Source organism: Ricinus communis, chromosome 5, assembly GCF_019578655.1.
Source record: "Ricinus communis isolate WT05 ecotype wild-type chromosome 5, ASM1957865v1, whole genome shotgun sequence".
Taxonomy (NCBI): Eukaryota; Viridiplantae; Streptophyta; class Magnoliopsida; order Malpighiales; family Euphorbiaceae; genus Ricinus; species Ricinus communis.
In genome coordinates, this window is record NC_063260.1 from 2989427 (window position 1) to 3013099 (window position 23673).

The window sequence follows — 23673 nt, forward strand, 5'->3', positions numbered from 1 at the left end:
AATTAAAGATAAATTTAAATTCTATAAATAAAAAATAAATTTATATATTAAAATAAAGATTTTATATATCAAAATATAAATATATATATAAAAATATATTATATTATAGAAATTAATAATATATAAATTATAAATTTAAATCTTTTACTCTTTTTACTTTTTACTTTTTGAGTCACACCTTTTTTTTCTAAAAAGTAAATTACTCTACCTTTAATATTGGATTGCAACATAAAAAGAAATAAAAAGAATAATTTCTTTTTAAAACGAATGGAAAAAACAAAATAAAATTTTAAGATTTCATTGTAAAAAGAAAACTAAACTCCCTGTTTTTGTTTTAAAAAAAAATTCTGAAAGGAAAAAAATAAATTCTTTGAAAAAAAAATAAAAAAGGGGGAAAGAGGGTTGTTTCACGCGGACGAAAGTGTGGATGTTGGTGAGCCAACCCCGAAAGCCAGCTGGCTGTCGGAGAGAGGTCCCAGATACCCCGCTCTCATGCACGTGACTCTCCACCCTCTTTCATCTCTCACCTCCCTTCAACATTAAAAATAAATAAAAAATAAAAAAAATCCCATTGCTTTCCTCATTTCTTCAGTTAATAATTTCCAAGTATTTTTCTTGGTGCATCCAATCCAATTAAATAGTATTAATAAATAATTTATTTTTCATGTTTTATACATCTAATTTAATTTATTAGCAACCAAATTTTAATAGAAAAAACAAAATAATCCTTAAAATCGAATCACATCTCTCCCTCTCTTCTCTTTCAATCCCTCGTTACCATCCCCGGCTCCTTTTCTCTCTCTCTCGCACACGCACTTCCGTCTCTGTGTATTTATATAGAGAGAGCTTGGGCGTTTTCATTTTTCTTTAGTTTTTTTTTTTTGAAAAATCTGTATATGTTGAAACAATAGTGATGAGTCATATTTGTTTAAAAAAGAAGAAGAAGAGTTGAGATTCAAATGCTATTGGCTGGTCCGCTTGCAGCAGATTCAATTGTTTGGATCTACTGCTGGTAACTCTCTCTTCCTTGATCCTTTCTTTTGAATTTTCTTTTTCTCTAAACTGTTTCTAATTGCAATTGATAATGCTGTCGATTTGGTTTTTTCCTTTTTTTCGAAGGAATGCGTTTTAGTTTGAAGTTACTTATTAGTTGGAGTGTTAATGTAACTGGATCTAAATTTATTAGTATTTTAATTATGCTATCTTGATAGCTGTTAGTGCCATTTTGATTAGATATTATTTTCAAGAAATAAAGCTGTATTTTCTTTTTTCTCTTGGTAAGTAGTGTTTAGGGTTTATGATATTGTGAATATCTATTATAGTTTGGATTGTAAAAACTAAACTATGTTGATCTGTCATTTCGGAGAGTTAGGATAAAATTTGAAATTTGAGGCAATTTTGGTGTGCAAGCAATATTCTGTGCACATGGGACGCTAGATTTGTTTCAAATGTGCTAATGGAAAGCTTGTTGAGGTTTTCTAGCCGGAGAAATGTAATGCAACTAGTAGTGCAAAAGAGTGCTCAAGGAAAAGGGATTAGCCTAGCTATTGTTTTGATGCATTCTAAGGATCCACGCTACTTATGTGTTGACTTCTTGTGCACTTGTTGATTTTCATAGACGAAATGTAAGAATTTTTTTTTAATTTTAATTTTTAATTAATAAATTAATTTAATTTAATTTTCTTGTGGGGAGTGTTTTCAATCTGAAGTTGAGCAGTGTCAATGTGAATAATTATGTAACTAAAATGGATAACTGGAGTTGGTAATTTTATGTGACCATTCTTTCTTGTGTTGTGTAGAACAATTTTTTATTAAATAACCAACAATTTATCTGCTATACTAGTTCTTGATCTTTTGCCCTTTAAGAGCTTCAGATGTTGAATTATGGAACTCCAAACTGCCATTCTTCTCAAGCCTGTGAGTAAGTGGGTAAACACTGTCTGTCTATTTGACATTCCCCTTCACTGGAACTTCTGGAGAAGTTCGAACAATGATTTTTGATTTCTATAGAGACCTACATTTTAATTGTCTTCTATTTTCTGAATTTGGTGTTGACTATGTTTTCTGGCCTTTGAATATTTTAAAGGGAGGATTATTATAACATAACATGTCGTGTGCTTTTCTATCTCTCACGGCTAGAATAATGGAATCCTTCTAAAAACCTCAAGGTTGATCCTAAAAGAGAGAATAATTTTCTTTTATTCGCGTTGGTACAAATAAAGCCATTTTTATTTTTGGACATATTATCCAATATGTGATTATTGGTTGTATGTGCACGATTTGCTTAGAATCTAAAGATTAGCACGCCTGTGCATAATGATCTCTCTAATTTAATGTAGGGCTTTGTTGGTTTTGCAGGTCAGATGGCCTCCAGCTTAGACAAGTTGGAAAAGAAGTTACTAGTGCACCCTTTAGTAGTCTAAGAATTATTTCTGTATTGTGAAGATCTTTTATGGGGTAAGGATTGGGGGCCGAAATGGTTTTACATCCAAAATATTTAACAACATGGAAGAGACACGAGATGATGTGGGGCCAGCAGAACAAGGGCCTTCTAATGCTTTGTGGTGGAGTTCTGATTTTATTGAGAAATTTGAATCTGTTTCTTTGCTTTCACAAGAAGATAGTTTGAGTAATAAGGAATCACCTAGAAATTATGAGGAAGACAATTTGTCTTCACAGACGGCATCACAAATTCTTTGGAGCACTGGGATGCTGTCTGAACGAATTCCAAATGGATTCTACTCGGTTGTACCGGTAAGGGCTGATGCACCAATGTTATTTCATTGATGTCATTCTTGCTAGAGCCTGAGTCTTTGAAGGTTTTATAAGTGAAATAGGAGCAAGGAGAAACCGAGTTCAATTTTTCTCTCTTTATTTTGCTTCCTGAGTGAATCTCCTATAGAGACTGGCATGAAATTCATATGTAATTCTTGCTTTTTGTTTAAAACGTGACATACAAAATGTGCTAGATAGAGCTGGCTAGATTTTGAATATCTTACAGAGTTTCAATTCTAATGCTCAATCCTGTCTTACAGGGCCAAAAATAAAAATTTGTCCCTAAAATGTTAAATGTAGGCCTACTCAGCATGGAACTTATTTCAGGGGGCCAAATTGGCCCTTAATCATTGATAGTTCCTTATGGGCATTCCTACAAAATAAAAAATCTTATTTTCTAACTATTGACATCATCTTTCTATGATAAATACTCTTCTTGCATATGCATTAATGGGCTCCTGCCCAGGAATCTGAATTGGTTTTCCTTTTCTAAATAATAAATGGTTTATAATCAGAAAAGATTTGTTTATATGACACTTCAACATAAGGTTGTCACAAAAGATTGTACGCTTCATAAGGCGGACAGTTTAGAAGATTATACTCCTTCGTTTAAGTGTTTCCTAAATGGATTATATGCATACTTTTGGTTGAAGTCCAAGGTCTGGTAAGGGAGCTTGTATTATATAGAATTTCTATGACTTAGGTCAGAGGAATTGCTTTAAGTTGTAAAATCGTGCAGGCTTCTTTCTCTATTGTTTTGCACCTGGCATCCATGAGTTCTTTGTAGATTGTGTGCCTTGAACTCATAATTGGTTATGTTTGGAAATCTGAAACTGCTAGATGTTGCAGTCACTCTGTTCAATTTTGCTTTAGGATGGTAGTCTATTTCACTGTGTTTGTTCCCTTTTTGATGCAGTCAAGGAAGACTAGATTTAGAGTATAGGTTTAGGAATTTTTATGTTGTAATTCTCTATATGAAGGGTATAGCTTCTAAGTCATATTTAGTTCTGGGTTTAATAAAATTGTGTTTGGTGCAAGAGTGTAGGTTGTACATCACTTTTATGTTTTGTTGTATGGTTGTCTTTTCTTATTTTCCAAAAATTATGTCTTACAATGTGGTAGGAATATCTTTTCCTTCTGTTATGAGAAATGGAACAGATCTAATAGTGTGTGCATTTGTTTTATTTTTTTTTGTAAATGTGCTGATATAATCAAAGACGGCAAATATTATAGAATGGCGGAGTGTTCTTAAATTATTTTTCCACCTTGAACTGTTTTGGTTAGTTATCTATTTGACTTGAAACATGGATTTCATTTTATTATCAGTAAACTGGTATGTGATTGTGGACAGGAGAAAAGATTAAAGGAGCTCTTTGATAGTATTCCAACTTTTGATGATCTCCATGCTTTGGGTGCCGAGGGTTTCAAGGCTGATATAATTTTTGTAGATGCAAAGAAAGATAAAAAGTTATCTATGCTAAAGCAACTGATCGTGGCACTGGTGAAAGGATTGAACTCAAATCCAGCTGCAATGATAAAAAAGATTGCTGGATTGGTAAGAACTCGGTAACCTCTGTTCTGTTCTAGGGGTATTTACCTGGAAATTCATGCAGCTGCTTGTTTAATATGCTTGTGTTTTTTCAACTGCTGGGTGCTTCTATGATTCTTTTTACTCTTTTTATCATAATAGAAAATTTGCGTCCTCTTTGTAAGCTACTGATCAAGAATCTTTGCCATAGGGCACATACTTTGAGGAAGTAGATTCCATTTGTCTTCTTCAATCTCATTCGTATTTAACTGTTGAAAATTAAAAAAGGCTAGCTCCTAATGTTGAAAACTGGTGTAAGAGAATGTGCTTGTTCAAAAATTTCCAGCATTCACGAAAATTATTAAGAGATTAGGTTTTCAGAAAATGTTCTCCTGTTAACAAAAGCCATTTTTTTCCTAGATTACCTTGTTTTATACTTTTTTAACTTTTTTAAATTCTAGAGACTTAAAAAGTAATAATTTTATTTTTCTATTGTTAGAGATATCAAATGTATTCTTCTGGCCTCACTAACAAAAGCTTTTAGGTTGAATGATTCTTTTGGATCTATATAATTTGGAAAAGATGTTCTTCCAACATCGCTATAAAATTCAAAAGATAGAATATAAGATCGTCTTAGAAATTACTTATTTTTTCTTAAGTTATAAATGTATTTTTCTAAAACTTTATCCTTTTTGTGCAAACTGCTTTCAGTAAAAGTGTTCAGTTTCATTTGGTCTTCTATAACACATGGCATTTTAGTTGTTGCTAGCATGTAATGGGATTTTTTGTATGCCATCTGTAGTGGCATTAGATATAGTAATACTTGGCAAGTAATATGCTTAAAGAGTCTCTGTTTTGCTGCCAATTCTGGGAGATTAGAATCTACTCTAGCTATTGTCGCAATTTTAAGACAAAAATCTCCTTTCTTTAAATTTATTTTTTGCTTTCAAAAGTTGCCTTTTTTATTTTTTTAATTTTTTGGCTGTATCAGGTATCTGATGTTTATAAGAGACCAAATGTGGAAAGTCCAGCAAAAGCTGCACTGGAGGAAACCTCCCACGTCCACATGTTTGAAAATCGAGGCATTCAGTTACTTGGACAAATAAAGCATGGGTCTTGTCGTCCTCGAGCAATCTTGTTTAAAGTTTTAGCAGATACTGTAGGTCTTGAAAGTAGGCTCATGGTGGTAAGCTCCTAACTTGGTGGATTACCCCCCAATATACTTGGAAGAATTTGTCCCAAGTTACAATTTATCACTGATGATAATATGATATAGAAATATCCATAGCTAGAGTTCTTAATTTTTCTTTCTTCTATATTAGGGTTTACCAAATGATGGAACTGTTGAATGTGCGGACTCATTCAAGCATATGTCTGTGATAGTTGTTCTGAATTCTGTGGAATTGCTGGTCGATCTTATGCGATTTCCTGGTCAGTTAATACCCCGAACAACCAGGGCAATTTTCATGACACATATTTCAGCAGCAGGGGAAAGTGATTCTGCAGAAAATGATTCCTGCGATTCACCACTTGAACCAAACAGCCCTCTGTATGGTTTTTCAGAGAGAGTTGATCCTGATAGGTCTGCAACTGGTGTCTAATCAAGTTTTGAAACCATGTCACACCCTTTTAATTGCTACTTTGAGTTCTGATGTTATTATTTGTTTTATCTTTTGCACAGTGCTGAAAAGGATGAGAGCCTGCAGTTCCATCGGAAGTTAGAGGGAAACGTGTCAGGTCCTGCGTTGCGAAATATGATGTTGCGATCCGCTACTTCTATTGACAGGAAATTGAGGTAAAGTTTGATTTCATTTCTTGATTTCTTCTAGCTACAATGACTTCTGCAATGTTGGTTTCTTCCTGTCTTTACTTTCTTTCAATTCTGTTTTCTTTATTTTACTTCTTATATGATGTGCAATGCTTGTGATTGGACCTTCTCACTCTCACTCTCTCCATCCTTCCTCTGCTAGTTTGTCACACAGTGAGCCCAATATTGCAACAACCTTTTGGCGACGTAGCCGGAAAAAGGTCATTGCTGAACAGCGGACTGCTAGTTCAAGGTTTCTCTTTTAATCCTCTATCTGTTGGTTTGGCATCTCTATGAATCGTAAAGTATGTTATATACGCAATTGTAGGCTTCCTGGGCTTTACCTCAATCCTATTCCCTGATAAGATCTCTGCTTAATACTTCGACCTGTTCAATGCTTATGCTCTAATTGAGCTGTAGCTTCTTACCGTTAGTTAATTTGTGTCGTTTTTCGGGTTTACAATTGAGAGGGATTGATGTCCAGTGTGGATTTAAATAGTGCATTATCTATATTGCTCTTGGGGTGTTCACTAACCTGACTAAACTGCCCAAACCTAAAATTTGATTCATGGTTTTCATGCTAGAAAATCAATTAATTGAATCAACCTAAAAATTTAAGGTTATGTTATTCAGTAAATTCTTAAATTTTGGCACAAGCCCAACAGATATAATGGGCTATAAGCTTATTGCTATACATGCCTTAGAGCAAGTGAAGAGCCTTTGCATTTATAAGAGTAGGCTCCTCTCCTCTTCTCTCAAATCCTTGTGTGGGAAACTGGGATTGCATGCCACAAGTGCTCTTACTTGTGGGTTGCAAATCTAGCATTGCTTGCTTACAATGCAAGTCCTCTTTTCAGAATGAGTTTTATTTCCTACCCTAGCCCTCCAATAGGACATTAAACAATGTGCTCTCATCATATACGGGACTATTCATGTCTGCAGGTGATGTGGCATAAAGAGGTTCTGCTAGATTCTGGTTTTGTCAGTCACCTGACTTTTAAGAACCTCAGATTGTACAAACTGAAAACTTTGGTTTCAGTTTAAAAAATTTGAGAACTCAAAAGGATTGGTTTTCTTGAGCCTGGTATACTTAAATTGATCAATCCAAACGTTTTGGGCACTTCCCTTTTATGGTAAGTAGCTTAAACTTAGGTATTAGATGTTCTAATATGACTTTAGAAGTCTCTTTACTTAACATTGTGTTTCAGTTTTGTTGATGTGCGAGCCTTATAATTCGCTATATTGTCAACCAAACAGTTGAACTTTATGGCTTGCGTTAACAGAGAGATGAGCTTGGTTTGTTTATTCCAGTTTCTGGCTTTCTGCATTAGCTTGTTTATCCTCAACTTATTAAATTGCTTAATAGGCGGGCTTTGCTTGTTTCTTATTATCATGTCCCGCTCATACTTGGAGATTAGTTTACATCTGATGTTATGTAGACATTTTCTTTCTCTTTGTATTTTTTCCAAAATTAGATTTTATTTTTATTTTTGTTAATTCACTTCTAGAAGCATCTATCTTGGTCCTGGACAAGTTATGTTTTAGAATTTCTTTCTTGTTAGTTTTTGGTTGTCATCTTTCTTTAGTCTTGGTTTTTCAGTCCAGAGCATCCTTCCTTTCGAGCACGTGGAAGGTCCATGTTAAGTGGTGACAGACACTCCATTAGAGATTATGCTGATGATGAAGCTGCACCAAGGTTCTTACCTGTTTGATCCTATGACTTAAATATGTGCAAGTAACATTATATTGTATGATGATTTGTATATTTTATTTTGGTTGTTTGTGCAAGCACTTGTGTAATGACATACTAGACAGATTTTCTGGATAGTGCACATATGATTTTATGGTCAGCTCTGTTTCTTCTTTGACAATGACTTGTCACAAACCTAATCCTACATATAGCGATGTGGCGTTGGCTAGCATTTATAACTTTAGGAAATCTCTTGAACGACTTATCTAGAATATTTTTCTAAGCAAAGTCTTTTAGGTTTCTTAAATATAAGGCTCATCTAGAATGATAACTTTTCTAAAGATGTTCATATAACTTTCTTAGCAAATATGAAAATTACAATACCAAAATACTCCTACTCACAAAAATGATAAGTTTCTTGCATGAAATTGTCAAAACAAAACTATTGAGGCCTTGTAGAATGTAGAGTACCCAATTTAGCTTTTAATTAACTAAGTGCTCGAGCATTATCCTGTTTGGCTCATCTAATGTAATTTTGTTGCCATTGTGTCTCCATTCTATTAGGGTGACTTAAAGGGCTTTTAAACAGTTGGCTTACATAGAGTATTGGCCTTGAGCTCGTATCCTTTGCTTTAGCTAGGGATGAGTCGACAAAGCATCTCCATATAGGATAATTTGTGGTTGCTTTGTAGATGATGTGGGTATGAATTATGATAGATGTTCTATGTCGAGTGGATGAGAAACTGAAGCAATTGAGAAATACTTGGAGTCTGGGAGTTTCAAGCTGATATCTGAAACACGGATTTGATCATTACAATTTTAGCAATTAAAGGGAAGTGGAATCTATATGAATGGTGCATAAGGTCTTCGAAGTTCACATTTAAGATGTGTAGGCTTTATTATCACACGAATTATGTAAGTGAGGATATTAGCCGCAAGATTGAAGCAGGACATGTAAACTATAAAAAATTGTGATGGCGATTTTATGTAATGATAAATCTTAGGCAAGTTGAAGGGAGATTAAATAGAAGTGCAAGTTGAACGTTTATGATTTATGGTAATGAGTTGAGTGCCAAGATAACTTGTTCATAAACTAGAATGGTAGAGGACAAGACATTAAGATCGGGATGTGGAAATACAAAGAAGGATTTAGATTGTGAATCGTAAATATGCAAGGAAGAAAATCGTAAGTAGAAAGATTTCAAGGGTTAAACCTAGGATGACATGGGGTAAAGTAGTAGATAAGATTTAGTAGCGGTTGATGTTCTTATTGATTTAGAATTAAGCTGACTAGAATGCTGAAAAAGGATTTATAAAGTTAATAGGAGATAGATTGGCTTAAAATATACTCAAGTATTTCTCTTTATAAGGATTTCTTGGCTTTCTTTTATTGATGTAGATCTAAACCTAGCATAATGACAAAACAAGGTTCTTAAAGGTAATAACAATTTGATTGGAATGAATATATATATTCTGCTATTTCTCTTTATAAGGATGTAATACATATTTGCCATGTTCAGTTGTGATAGTATATGATTGCAACTGGAAGCATATGTAATTGCATGTACGATCTTTTAGATGAACCTTTGATGTCCTCAACAACCTTGAGCATTTTTTATGCTTAAACTGGTGTTCAAGGAAACTGGTATTATATCGTTTATGATTTCTTCATTTTTCCCAATTTATGCATCATGAGGATGAGGATATTCCAACAATCGTTCGAGCTAAGTTGAAAGAGATGTCGTTGAAGGGAACTTTTATGAAGTTGGAATCTGAGCTACTATTATGTTTGGTAGTGAGTGTTAGTTGTGAAGAAATAATGTGCTTATAGAGTTAGTCTGGCTGAGGAGGCTAAGATGGATTAATGGGAACGTGAAGAGGGATCTATTAAGAGATGAAATTAAGTAATGTAGAAGGAGCAATGTTAAACCTTTTTAAATACGTTGCTATAGGATCTAGATAGTGGCGATGGGTAGAAGAATCCATATTAATGATCCAACTACTTTTGAACTTAGGATTAGTTGAATTGATGATATGCTAGATATGGTATTTTGCAAGTCATTTTGTTTGCCAAAGAATTGTTTACGAGGTTTATTCAGCAATAGCTTGTGGCTATATGCTTAGTAGAAATTTTTTAGGTTTACTGAGTTTAAGTGAGTAAATGCTAAGAATTGTATTTTGGAAGGCATTTTGTTTCCATTTTGAAAGAAACATGCACAAGATATACGTGTTCATAAACAATAGCTTGTTGCAAAATATTTTAATAAACCTACTAGTAGTTTTATGGTTCAAGTTGATATTATTTGTGACTCGGGTGTCAAACTCAAGTCATATATCAAACCTCACACAAACGATTTATACATTATGATTGAAATTTATGTAAAAGAATTTCCCCTAAAATATGTTGATATCAACTTGGGAGCCCTTAACACTAATTATTTTTTTCTTAAAACACAAAATAAGTTTTACTTTGGAATGTGGACTTAGTTTGGCTAATAGTAATATTGACATAGTAGAATGCTTTCTCTGTTGTTGGAGAATATATTCTCACATGAAAAGTAAGAGAATATGAAGTGACATAAATGGTGAAAATTAGCCTTGGCACAATTCAATTGGTTTTATCCAAGGTAAGATTCCAACCCCACTTAAATGGCCACGATTGTGAGTTAGGCCCAATACGCTTTGGCTCATGGAATTCTTACATGGTATCAGAGACTAGGATTTAGGGATAGTATAGGAGTCTAGACTCATTTGTTCACCTAGGGCCTCAAGAGTAGGTGTGTTTGTGATGGGCGCCTAAGGGTAGCTCCACATTTGGCAAGTAATAGTTGGTCCAAGCTTTGTCATACTTGAGGGGGGAGTATAAGAGAATATAATCCCACGTGGGAAAAGTATGAGAATATAAAGTGACATTTAAGTGGTGGATATTGGCCTTTAGCACAAGCCAATTGGTTGTGTGCAAGATGAGGATTCAACCTCACTTATATGGCTACAGTTGTGAGTTAGGCTCCACACTCTATGGCTCATGGAAAAAATACATCCTTACTGTGTAATTTTTATACATTATTCATGTATTGGCTGGTCTCTGTCTTTCTTAGCGCCAAGGGGGATAACACTATGAATGATTATGATAAGTCATGAGTATTTTGGCTGGTGTATGGCTTTCCTATGCCATGACTGAGGAGAGTGAAAATCAATGAGAAAGATGTGAAAAAGAGGATGACAAGGAAAAATATTGGTTGCTATGTTGTGTCAATCCTCTAATTAAGGTTTTCTATAAATCCATAATTAGTTTTTCACTCTTGCAACTAATAATTCTTAGTGCCATTCAGTTGACCTTTCATGACAGAGTAGGCAATGCTAGAACAGAGCACTTGACTAAATGTAATAACAAAACAAAACAAAGCTTCAGCTGAAACACTCAAATTTGAGCAAAAATAGAAAATATTATTCAATAAAAAATATATATAGGTGTAGCTGCTGCCTTAGAAAGTAAAGTCCTAATATAGTTAGGATTAGTAAATTCCTAGGGTTAAAGGAAAGCAAAATTAAAAAGCTCAACTTAAATTAAGTTTCTAAACTGATTAGGAATAATATAACTCCTAAAAAAAAGAGAAGAAAAGTAAAATGAATAGGAAAAGAAATCCTGAATTTATATAAAATAAGAATAGTCAAATCTAGGAATCCAAACTAAATTTGGACCATTGGTCTCCATCATTCCCTCCACTTGAGAAAAACTTGTCCACGAGTTAGTAAATTGGAGTCTAGGTAGCGCAGTTCAACCAAAAAATATTAAGGATAGATATCAGCTGTTGTAAAGGTCTTGAAAATGCTCATACTATCTGGAAGATCCACCATAAGCTTTGTCATTTAGTATCTTGATATCTTGTGGGAATCATATTTCATGGGTTGCAATTTCTGTAAGACCCCATTAGTGCTTCTACCGCAAGACAAGAATTATTCTTATATTATTTGTTGTTACAGGTCAGTGGGTGCATCAGCATCAGAGACTCGTAGAATAAGAAGAAGAAGCATCAGCATGACCCCAGAGATCGGTGATGATATTGTGAGGTGGTTACTTGTTTCATTTTGAATACTTTAATTGTGTTATCCCTAATCTTAGATTTATATTCTGAAAGCATAGGTTTGCAATTGATTTGTCACTTCGACATTTTCTTTTTCAAGTTTGTTTTTCTTTTGTTCAATTTCAGAGTTAATTTTCGATTATGATTGGCTTAGGAAATTTGTTGATGTCCATTCTTCGTTTATTTTGATTTGTGGGAGAAGATGTCCTTTTTCTTTATTCTTATTATTTTAGCAGATTCGATACTTCATTTCTTTTTCTGTTAAATAGTTAAAATGTTGGCTGTAAGGGGAAGAGTGGAACTCTGGGGTGGTTTTGCTTTTCTTTAAAAAAATTTTGTTATGAGGAGAGACTGCAGGAGAATTTGGAGTGTGCTGGACTAGCATCTGTTGTGGAAAGCAAACATTAGTTCAATTTGTGCTAGTGCTCAGAAGTACTGAAATAAACTAGTGGACAATGCATGATTTATAGTATAATAGTTTTTACCACATTCCATCAGACTAGTATGATCTTTGATCTGAAATGGGTTTGTTCAAATACATTCCCCCCTTAAGTTTGCAACTCTTCCACCACAAGCATATGCTGCTGTGTAAGCAAGTTATTACCTCTTGCTCTAGTAATTCCTGCGCTAATTCTACCCTATGAAGCACCGACACTCCTAGGGGGTTGCTATATGTGTGTCGGACACGTATGCGACATGCTGGAAAACCTCTCTTTTGCATTTTGTTCTTTTTTTTGCAGGTGGGAACACACTGGGGACGGGGGAGGTAATAAACTTTGCAAAAGTTTGGGACAAATTTGAAAAACATTGGGTACTTTTTAATGGATCAAATTATAAAAATGTAAAACATTAGTCTTAGGAAACCCCTTAGCCACACTTAATCTCTATACTTCTCACTCTTCTTTCAACAAAAAGAAATCCCCCTCTAGCTCTCTTATCTATTTGATCCGTCCCTCACTTTCTCTCCACCTCAAAATCTTTTCTACCGCTTGTCTTTTTTGTTTTTCTTTTTTCTTTTTTCAAATATTGTTGTTTGTAGATGAAGTGGGTGAAGATGAAAAGACTGAAAATGTTTTAGATTTGTAGTTTAACTTTTATGAATGTTATTTATATAAATTTGCATAATATATATATATATATATATATATATATATATATATATTAAATTTGACATATCTCTGTTGTATCCCTTTTTCACTTTTTTAGAAATTGTTGTGCCCCCCATACCGTACTCGTGTCCGTGCTTCATAGATTTTATCCTCAATTTTGAAAGAAGGCAGTTGTGCATCAACATCTTTGCCTCCATCAAGGCTATTTGCAGATCATTCTCTTTGCTTGTTTCAAGACTTAAGCATGCTTTGGAGTACATCCATATTGTTCTTTGTCCTTGCATTGGTTATGGTCCTGGTCACTGAGAGAGAAATCTTGCTGCTTGATGTTTTCCATTATTCCTCAACTGAATTACTTAACTGTGTCTAGATTTTTATTGGTTTTCACGGGGTATCTTGTATTGTTTCAGGGCTGTCCGTGCAATGAATGAATCTTTGAAGCAAAATCGGCTTTTAAGGGAGCGAGATGACAAGGACAATGGCACAGATTTTCAGAGAAATGTACGCCTCTCATACTTTATGTGACAGAGAACTGTATTTATGAATATGTTTTTTTCTGGCATCGCATAAATCGGAGTTTTTCATTTATATATATATATATGAAATTGTTTCAGTCATATTTTGCTTATTGTTTTTGTAGTTTTGAATTTGTAGAGAATACTTTTTCTCCCTGCATGCTTTATGTACACTGCCATTTTGGTTATTCTGTGTGATGATGTTAAGTTGTGCTTGATATGGTATTCGATTGTATGCACATGAGTTCTCAAATGAGGTAGCATAAGTACATGATTTTGTTTGACCAGGTGGATGCTGCGGCCTGAGCTATCTGCTCTGATGGGCCTCCATTCTTTTGTTGAGAATAGATGCAATCTTTTATTAAGAATAGATGCAAATATTTTCGGGTAGACCCCATCGAAGACAATTATGGGTATTGGATATTCTGGTGAGACCATGGTTAATTATGGGACATAGAAAATAATATGGCTTATCATAATAAATGATTTGAGTATCATAACTTGTGTTATATTTTGGTTCAAATGCGAGATGCCCTATGATGCAACTGATCTTTATCCTGCAATCTAGCATATGGAGAGAGAGAGAGAGAGACTTCTACTAAAAGTATCGATGATGTGGATTTTGTATTATTAATGATGATAGCCAATTATGCATGCTTCTTGAAGGAATCTGATCTATACCGAGCTAATACCCAATATATCATTAGTCATTAAGGATATAAATGCCCTAGAGAAGCATGCATGCTATATTGTCGAAAAGACTTTATGCAGGAGCAAAACTGGAATTGGAAGCGTGCCTGTGGTCCTTCAATTCTTCTTCGGGAGCACTTAAGAAGTGTTGCAATTTAGTGCCAAAGAAAGAATGCATGGGTGTTAAGCATGGGTCGTGAATTCATTGTCCTGATATTAAAAATTGGAATATTTTTGGTACTTGTAGACACTTAATATCCTTGTGGTAATATTCCTGCTTATTTGTTAATGTTTGCTTTATATTTTTATACTGTGAGACTCATGGGCATCTGATTTTACATTCTACATAAAAAATATGGAAAATTCTTTCTGCATGGTTCTGAAACCATTGGCTTTGCCATAAATTTCAAGACCTTTGTATGGGAGTAATAGGGAAAGGGTTTTGTCTGTACTTCGGGGGTATTTTGTTGCATAGGATTGAAGGGGCAAGGGTCTTGAGGGCCATGTTTTGGAGTATTTGGTTGGACTGAAAAGATTTCCTTCATCATTATTTGCTGACCTAATTACTCTGGGATGAAGTCACTCAAGAAAGTAGCTTGGGAATGTAATTTCTATGGTTTGGCTTGTTAAGATTGAAGCATTGGAAGAATTCCTGAATCTATGGGTTCTCCTACTTTCCATATTCAGCTTAAGTACTTTCCCATGCAAAAGGTTGGGAAAGCTACTCTCCCTTGTGAATGTAAGCTAAAAAGTGGAAATTGGCTATAATAACGTTTAAATGATATAACTGGAAAATAAAATCTTACCCCTTTTGGATTTTTTTGATATTCTTTATTATCATAGTTTTATGCTTAAAACAATATTTTGTTGAATATTTTTATTGAATAACAATATCTATATAGCACCATTATATGCCTCTCATGTTAACTTTCGATACATCAATACCTATATAATGATAATATAATAAATTTACATAAATTTATAATTTTTAGTTGTTTTATGATAAAGCATATTTTATCGTATTAAGGATATTATGGTATTCTTTTACTTTATTTGAACATATTGATTTTACATTCTAGAGAAATTATAATGTTTAACCAAATGGGATGTTCAATTCCTAGAATCACTTGTCTGGAATTCAACTTTCCTGGAAAAGTGATTCTGGTTGAATTCTGAGAATTGAATGCACCCTATTTTCTTTTGCTTCTTTCTATTTTAACATTTTCAGGGAGAGAAAGAGAGAGTGAGAGGGGGAGATACTTGGAAGAGAGAGAGAGGGAGAGGTGGAAATATTTAGTAAATCTGGTTAATTTGCAATATTGGTCTGTGCCAGATACTTGGAAGAGAGAGAAAGAGGGAGACCAGGAAACTTGGAAGAGAGAGAGAGAGAGAGACTACTGCTTTTTTAATTCGCTATTAGTTCTAGGTGGACATATTTAGTAAATCTGGTTAATTTTCAATATAGGTCTGTGCTAGATACTTAGAAGTTATTATGTTGTGATTAACCTGTATTTAATTGTCTTACTAGCTTTCTGGTTTGAGTTAATTACGTTTTGTACGGTTCCAGGTTTCAAATCTCGATCTTGATGGTCATGATGATATATCTGGTGGAAGATCTGCTTTATATACTCTTCAAAGAGACCACATAAATTCCCAAAAGGCTATTTCTTTACCGTCGTCTCCACATCAATATAGGAGTCACATATCAGATAGAAGGGGACCTTCGGGTCATGCAGTAAATGATGAACTAGTCTCTACTTGGAACAAAGTTCTGGAATCTCCCATGTTTAATAATAAGCCTCTATTGCCTTTCCAAGAGTGGAATATTGATTTCACAGAGTTGACTGTTGGAACTCGTGTTGGCATTGGTAAGCATTTCTTTTTCTTGTAATTCTCAGCTGCACATTAGGTTTGAAACGCTTGTAACTGGCTCACTGCTACTGTTACAGCTCAGGCATTGGCTACTGTTGCTACCTTTGATCCAAAATGTGATGTGTGTAAATTTTTTATCCTTAATTAAAAAAGCTCTGCTTGGTAGGGGCTCATGAGCGAATTTGTTGTTAGCTTGTGAGCTAGACATACAAGTTTACTAATACTTTTGTTTTAAATTATGTACTGATTTTAAATTCAAATCTCAAGATTTATGTTTTTATTTGTGAATAATTTGATTACAACCTGATTTATAGGAAAGAATCTTGGTGCTCAGTTGGGTTTGCTTAGGATAATGAGCCATATCTGTGTCGGCTCAGCTCGTTTATTTAAACAAGCCAAGCCTGACTCACGATCAAATTTAGATCTCCTTCCGGATCAGCATAACCTGAGCTAGCCAGAACTTGACTCAGCTCAGGTTATTTGCAGTTTTGTTGAACAAAAAACTGCTTTGCATAAGAAAATTGAACTTGAACAGCGATTCCATTTCTAGCTACATCTGTCTCAGAAACTTTTTTGAGTTGAAGTTCTTGAATGCTTGTTCTGCCCAGGGTTTTTTGGGGAAGTTTTCCGTGGCGTATGGAATGGAACAGATGTTGCGATTAAGGTTTTCTTGGAGCAAGATCTAACAGCAGAAAACATGGAGGACTTCTGCAATGAGATATCCATTCTTAGGTCTCTTCTTGTCAAATCTGTTGATTACTTTGTTTTTATCACCTGAAGAATCTTTCTGACTTTATCCTTCATGGTCTTATGCATGTGTTGTCTTCCAGCCGACTTCGACATCCTAATGGTATTCTTCTCACCTACATCTGATAGAGTATTACTTAATATCATTTGTTTGAAATTATTAATGGTAGTCAACCTAATTGGACTTATAGTTTTAACAACAATAACTGAAAAAGTGGCAGTTTGTTTATCTAACTTACCGAGTCTAGTTTATGAGGCTACTTGTAGAAATTTTATGTTGAACATATATCCTTACAAAGATCAAGAGTTCCTTCATCCGTTAACTCTTGCAGTTATCTTATTTCTGGGTGCTTGCATGAAGCCTCCTCACTTATCAATGGTTACGGAATATATGGAGATGGGTTCATTGTATTATTTGATCCATTTGAGTGGTCAGAAGAAGAGGCTTAGTTGGAGGAGGAAACTAAAAATGTTGCGTGATATATGCAGGTATGTTTAGCCTTTCCTAAAGTAATATTTGCATCTAAAATTTCAGTCTATCCTAACTCTCAAAATTGTGGATCTATAAGCAGCTCTTTTTGGTGTTACTTTCAGAAAGAATATAACGTGTACACCCTTATTTCGTTTATGCATTTTAAGGGATAAACTGACTGCATTTTGCAAATTTTACATGTATTGGTGAACTTTTCTTTCTTAAAACTGAATGCATTTTACAAATTTTATATGCATTGATACTGGGCTGTCTTTCTGCATATTGCTTTCTGAAGTTGTACATTCCTAATTCAATATTTTTTTATTGATAGTTTCTGTTACCGTTTAAAGTTAATGTGCACATGCAAACCACCACTTGGTTAATCATGATGAATACTGTGTGAACTGTTGTCTGATAGTATTTCACTTCTCTGCATAAATAGCTGCTTTATTTAGAAGTCAGGGTGTTGTGCTGTGTGCTAACTTGAACTTTTTGCTGATGACAAGGGGGTTGATGTGCATCCATAGGATGAAGATAGTCCACCGTGACCTTAAAAGTGCAAATTGCCTTGTGAATAAGCATTGGACAGTTAAGATCTGTGATTTTGGCCTCTCCAGAATAATGACGGAAACACCTATAAGAGACTCCTCATCTGCGGGAACTCCGGAATGGATGGCACCTGAACTTATTCGCAATGAACCCTTCACTGAAAAGTGTGATATATTTAGCCTTGGTGTGATAATGTGGGAGCTTTGCACACTAAACAGACCATGGGAAGGAGTGCCACCAGAAAGGGTAATACACGATCTCATTAACTTATTCATCCAATGAAGGAGTGTATACGCGTGATTCCATTAATTTTTCAATTATGCATTGATTTCCTTGATTTTTCTATCATGCATTTGATTTCCACAAGAAGAGATTTTGTAATACAACCAGTTTAGAACCTTCTTATTAACTTTTTCATCATATCAAAGAGTGTATAGACGTGATTTCTTTAATTTTTCAATCATGCATTTGATTTCCATAACATGAGATTTTTGAACCAATTCAGAACCTCTTTAACTTTTTCATCATATCAAAGTGTGTGCACGTGATTTCTTAATTTTTCAATCATGCATTTGATTTCTATAACAAGAGATTTTTGTAATACAACTAATTTGGGACCCTCTCCTTTTCTGCTCTTCAGGTTGTATATGCTGTTGCTAATGAGCGATCCCGTTTGGATATTCCGGAAGGTCCACTTGGCAGGTTAATTTCAGGTACTTGACAACATAGATTAGAAAGATATTTAAGATTGCCGCCTTCAATGATCTTAGCCTTTAACAAGTGCTCTGCTTTTTTTAATTGATTCTTGAGACGAATTATAAAAAAACTTCCAGTTATTTTACTATTTGATAATCTTCACCATATGATTTTTTTCAGATAATAAGATGTGGTTCAAAGTTGTGACAGAAAAATGTATCTCATTGTTAAGAAAATGTCGATTCACAATATTTCATTCATTTTTACTTCAATCGACATCATCGTATTATCCGTATTTGATAATATAAGTTTAGCACTTAACAATTCAATGTCGTTGTTTGACTGTAAAATTGCAGGTGAAGATCGTTTAATTCTTGTGAATCGATATTTTTAATAATGAGATTTTTTTATCACATTTTATAATTATATACTACTCTTTGTCTGAAAAAAGAAAAAAAAGTTTAGCACTTAACAATTCAATGTCGTTGTTTGACTGTAAAATTGCAGGTGAAGATCGTTTAATTCTTGTGAATCGATATTTTTAATAATGAGATTTTTTTATCACATTTTATAATTATATACTACTCTTTGTCTGAAAAAAGAAAAAAAAAAGCATGCTAAAAATTGTAAATCAGAAAAAGGATACTCATTCCTTGATTCTTTATTTCGTTCCCTATTATTTATCTGTTGTCTTGTATAAATAGAACATATTATTACTTGACCTTAATTAAGTTAGCCATTAAATTACTTATGCAGTCTTGCATGTTCCATAATCTGAAACAACTTTTGACTTGTTTTTGTCTTTGATCGTAGATTGCTGGGGAGAACCACATGAACGGCCAAGCTGTGAAGAGATACTCGCCCGTTTGCTCGACTGCGAGTATTCACTCTGCTGATAGTTTTTTTTTTTTTTCTCTCTCAATTCTCATGTATAGAAAACATGGTAGAGGTGTTACAAAGTGTTTCGGCCAAGTTGTAAACGATCTTGATTTTTCCAGACATTGTGAAGAACATCAAATGCTTCAATTTTCAGCTGTCAGCGAAACCGTTGGATTTTTTTTTTGTGCAATGGAAAAAGGGAAAAAGAAAATTGCTTTTTACAGTAATTTTTTTCCTGGGCCATAAAAATCTGAACTACTGGAAATTTGCATATTCGTATCTCGTTTTTGAATTGTAGTCCAAAAAATACAAAAAGTAAGCAACTAAGAATCAGACAAGTCTTTAACGATTTCTGCAGACATATGCACCCTTGAGCAAATGACAAAGCTTTTCACTATCATGCTTTTGATGATCACTGGCAATTGACCAATCTACATTATTTTCAATCCACAATATGGCGCCTGTTTAAAGCATCTTCGAATCTGCTGCATGACCCCACCCTCATCTCTGTGCTCATATCATTCTCTGGGGCTGGATAGTAGTCTTCCCTAAGCTGCACATCCCTCAGGTTTGGGATTCGGAGAAGGAACATCATGAAATGCTCATGCGCAGTTCCATGGATAAAGAGCTTCCTTAGCGCAAGACACTGTGCAAGCAACCCAGCTCCTGGAAGTGATAGACTCCTTTGGTTAACGTCCCTGTCTTGTGGTGGCCAATAATCAAGCTCAATGAGACTCAAGCTTCCAATCCCATTCAAGAAGAACCTCTCCCATAAGCTCAAATCCATTTGTCCTGATGGGGCAGTTAAGGCAAAACCTATTGTGTCACTGCAATCCAACTGCATTTTTGATAGCCGAGGATAATGAGCAAGGCAGCTCAATCCAAATGCACGTTGTGATAGTTTGTGCCGGCCCCTGCAATCCCCTTCAACCCGGATCTGAATCTCCTCCAGACTAGGGCAATCCTCAAGACCAGCCATGGGCAATGGAGTTAGAAGCTCACCAACACCAATCCAGAGAGAGAGGCATTTTAGGTTATCCCAGGAATTGCTCCAAACTCCATTGTTTTGCATACAGAAACCATCTTTGGAATACTTGATTCTTTTATTCCTGCTGGAATACTCATGTTCATCACTTCCAAAGAGGATTTCATTAAGGTCGAAACTGTGATTACCTCCATAATTATCCTCTTCCTGCAGTGAATTCCACATACAATCAATATGAAGTCTCTCAATCCTCTGGCGAATAGGCTCCAAAGCTCGCAAAGAGGCAACAGCATCAAGATTCTTACAAGCAGAGATTTTGACCTCAACTAGAGTCTTATGAAGCAAACTTGCCATCGTCCTCAATCCCTTCATAGTAATCTTCTTACATCCCTCAACCTCAAACTTGGCCAATCTACAACATCCTCTCGCAATCTCTATCAAACCCATATCAGTCAAATCTGCACACTTCTTAATCGACAATGATTTCAATCCAGAACACAATGCAACCCCATCGAGCTGCGATTCAACTGCCATACAAACACCATGAAACTGCACTAACTCCAACACTTTCAACTTCGGACATCTCGAATTAAGCGCTTCCAGAGCCACAAAACTATCTCTAACATTCTTACAAACACGAAGAACTAACTCTTCAAGCAATGGAAGCCCACTGAAAAAATCAACCAACCCATTAACACTAACCCTAGCATCATCCCCACTGTACCCTTCATCCTCAGGATCACTCCTAATATTCCCTAAGGACGACGTATCAACCAAATGAAGCACCGATAATTTAGGGCAATTGGCAGCAACAGCAAGCAAAGTCTCATCTCCAGTAAACCCTAGATAACTTGGATCAAACATACAAGCAACAAGAAACTTTGTAAGATTAGTACAAGCAGCAGTAATAACTTTAATCTCATCAGACTTGAAACCATCAGTTAAGGAAACAGTAAGCAGATCTAAACACGTTAATGACTTAGAGACATCACTATAAGCTTCAAGGACTGGGGGGACATCCTCAGTCCAGTAATAAAAGCTTGATAAATCAAGACAGGAAAGCAGTTTACATTGCTCAAATAAAGGAACAAAATCAGCTCCTAATTGACTGGAAGAGGGTCGCTGATGCCATCTAATTAACTTCACGTGGCTCAATAGCGGCCACTGAGGGATGAGGACGTGAAGCGTACAAGGGGAGCGAGCGTACACAGTAAGTGAAGTAACCAATGGAAAAGCGATACCCAGACGGTGGGCCAGAAGGAGAGGATCAGAGGGTAAAGAAGAAGCGAGCAAAGAATGGCCCCAAGGAGAGAGTAGAGAAAGGTCGAGATGTGTTACAGATCTGAAACAGGTAGGGATCATGTAGAGGTCACGCGCGTTCCCTCGGAGCGTGAGAGAGGTGCGAGTGGTCCTTTCGAGGGTTAGGAATTTACGGTTAACTAAAGAAAGTGAGTTTCTTGTACGAGTATCGGAGATTGAAGCAATAATGTTTGACAGAATCACGTCCGGGAGATCGTTTATTGTGGCTGTTGTTGTTATGGTCATTGCGGTGATACTGATACAGAATAGTTTGTCCCTGTGTTTTGATCTCTGGATGATGAGTGAGTACAGGAGATTTTTAGAAGGATCGAGGTTTGCTGAGACACGATGACGGAATGGTGGTGGTAGGGGCAGAGGAAGAGGTAGTGACTGTGGCAGAGGTAGTTGCAGGGATGAAAGCAAGAAAGAAGTGATAGTAAATGGAAACAGACGGTGAATTTGTCGTGAAACGGAGAGCCACGTGATTTAGATATGGTTTTGTTTCTTTGTTTTGTCTTTCCGGACCGATTGATGGAGAGACCCTCTGGTATGTATGTACATACAACCTTACTTATTGCTTTTTGGTACAAAGTACTAATTCCTTCCACTTTTAATTAAAGCCTAATTAATTTTTTATATTTAAAAATAATTCAATTATATATTCAAATTTAAAAAACAGAATAAATATATTTTGGAACTAATCTTTTTCTAATGATGATAATGTTAATTTTTTTTTATTAATGTGAAAGAAAAATTATGATTATTTTCTATTAGAAAGTAGAATTAAAATTTTATTACGTATAAAAAATATGAGTTAGAAAGACTTAAAATAGCGCAGGACTTGATTTTATTATATGGTAAAATAAATAACATTGGCTTTAAGAATGTAACTACCTTATTATTCAAACTTTAAGAATCTATCAAAGTTTAAAAGTTTAATTGTAGTTTGGTGGAAAGTATATGGAATTTTGTGTACCTTTTTCTTTCTCTTAAAACATATATTTATATTTTTAAATTTATATTAATTAATTAATTTAATATTTTAATTTTAATTTTTAATTTTTAATTTTTAATAATATTTAAGCATTTTCATGAAATATATACAGACATGTTAAATGAAATATATGTCAAAAAATATTAAATTATAAAAAATAAATTCAATTACTTACGAGATTATATTAAAAATTAGATTGTTAGAGTGTTAGTTCATTAAGAGCATCTTTAATGGTGCTTTTTATTTTAAAAAGTATAATTTTATAATAAATAATATTTTTAAAAATATTTAATAATAAAAATAAAATATTTTATTTAAATTCAATGTACTCTTTATATTTTATTATTTATTTTACTTTTATTTTTATAAATATTAATAATTTTAATTTATTATTTTTATCAATAGAAAAATAAAAATTATAAATATTAATTAATTAAGTGCATAAAATTTATAGTGTATTTATTAAATATAAAATAGAGAGTGAAGTTTGATAGGTTAATTGTACCGCTGGTACCAAACCTTCGCACTTTTTTCCAAATAATACCAAACCTTCAATTTGTTTCTTTTTGGTACCACTCCTATTATTTATGTATCTTCCGCCAGTACCAAAGAGGAATCCAACACTTATTTGCTGATGTGGCTGCCGAATTTTGAATTGATAACACACCACTTGCCACATCTGTTGCTGACTTAACAAATAATTATCCAACTTAGCAATTAAAAACATCTAGTTTTTATTCCCAATTTATAACCCTAAACCCCAAATAAAAAATCCTAAATCAGGAAAATTCCCAAATTAATGAATCAATGACGATCTCTGGAATGAGGTGTTGTAATGTAATTGTTGAAAATATAATATGATATTGTTTTGTTTGTGTATGCAGCGTGAATGAAAAGAAAAAAGGATTTTAATTGCAAAAGAATGTTGCGTTTTTAGCTGTAGCGGTGATTGTTTTCTGGCATGTTTAACTGCTTCAGTTT

The 23673-nt window shown here is 34.4% G+C and overlaps 2 protein-coding genes across 4 annotated transcripts; one reads left to right on the forward strand and one right to left on the reverse strand.

Annotated features, from left to right (window-relative positions):
- The first annotated feature begins 571 nt into the window (after window positions 1-571).
- On the forward strand, window positions 572-19641 carry LOC8288345 (serine/threonine-protein kinase EDR1). 2 transcript variants are annotated; one of them, XM_002528504.4, is made up of 17 exons: window positions 572-1012; window positions 2340-2754; window positions 4127-4330; window positions 5295-5489; window positions 5626-5885; window positions 5985-6098; window positions 6274-6363; window positions 7711-7806; window positions 11785-11871; window positions 13405-13495; window positions 15767-16067; window positions 16680-16803; window positions 16902-16921; window positions 17151-17307; window positions 17797-18085; window positions 18480-18552; window positions 19349-19641. In XM_002528504.4, the coding sequence occupies exons 2-17, from the start codon at window positions 2506-2508 to the stop codon at window positions 19429-19431; spliced, it is 2433 nt and encodes an 810-aa protein (XP_002528550.1). In that variant the 5' UTR covers window positions 572-1012; window positions 2340-2505; the 3' UTR covers window positions 19432-19641. The 2 variants fall into 2 exon arrangements, with proteins under 2 accessions (XP_002528550.1, XP_015580454.1); XM_015724968.3 differs by having other exon boundaries at window positions 2359-2754.
- A 29-nt stretch (window positions 19642-19670) lies between these two features.
- On the reverse strand, window positions 19671-22254 carry LOC8288346 (F-box/LRR-repeat MAX2 homolog A). 2 transcript variants are annotated; one of them, XM_048374664.1, is made up of 2 exons: window positions 21470-22253; window positions 19671-21241 (listed from the first exon to the last, which is right to left on the reverse strand). In XM_048374664.1, exons 1-2 carry the CDS (start codon window positions 21942-21944, stop codon window positions 19857-19859), a joined length of 1860 nt encoding a protein of 619 aa, XP_048230621.1. In that variant the 5' UTR covers window positions 21945-22253; the 3' UTR covers window positions 19671-19856. The 2 variants fall into 2 exon arrangements, with proteins under 2 accessions (XP_048230621.1, XP_002528551.1); XM_002528505.3 differs by having other exon boundaries at window positions 19671-22254.
- Window positions 22255-23673: the final 1419 nt, after the last annotated feature.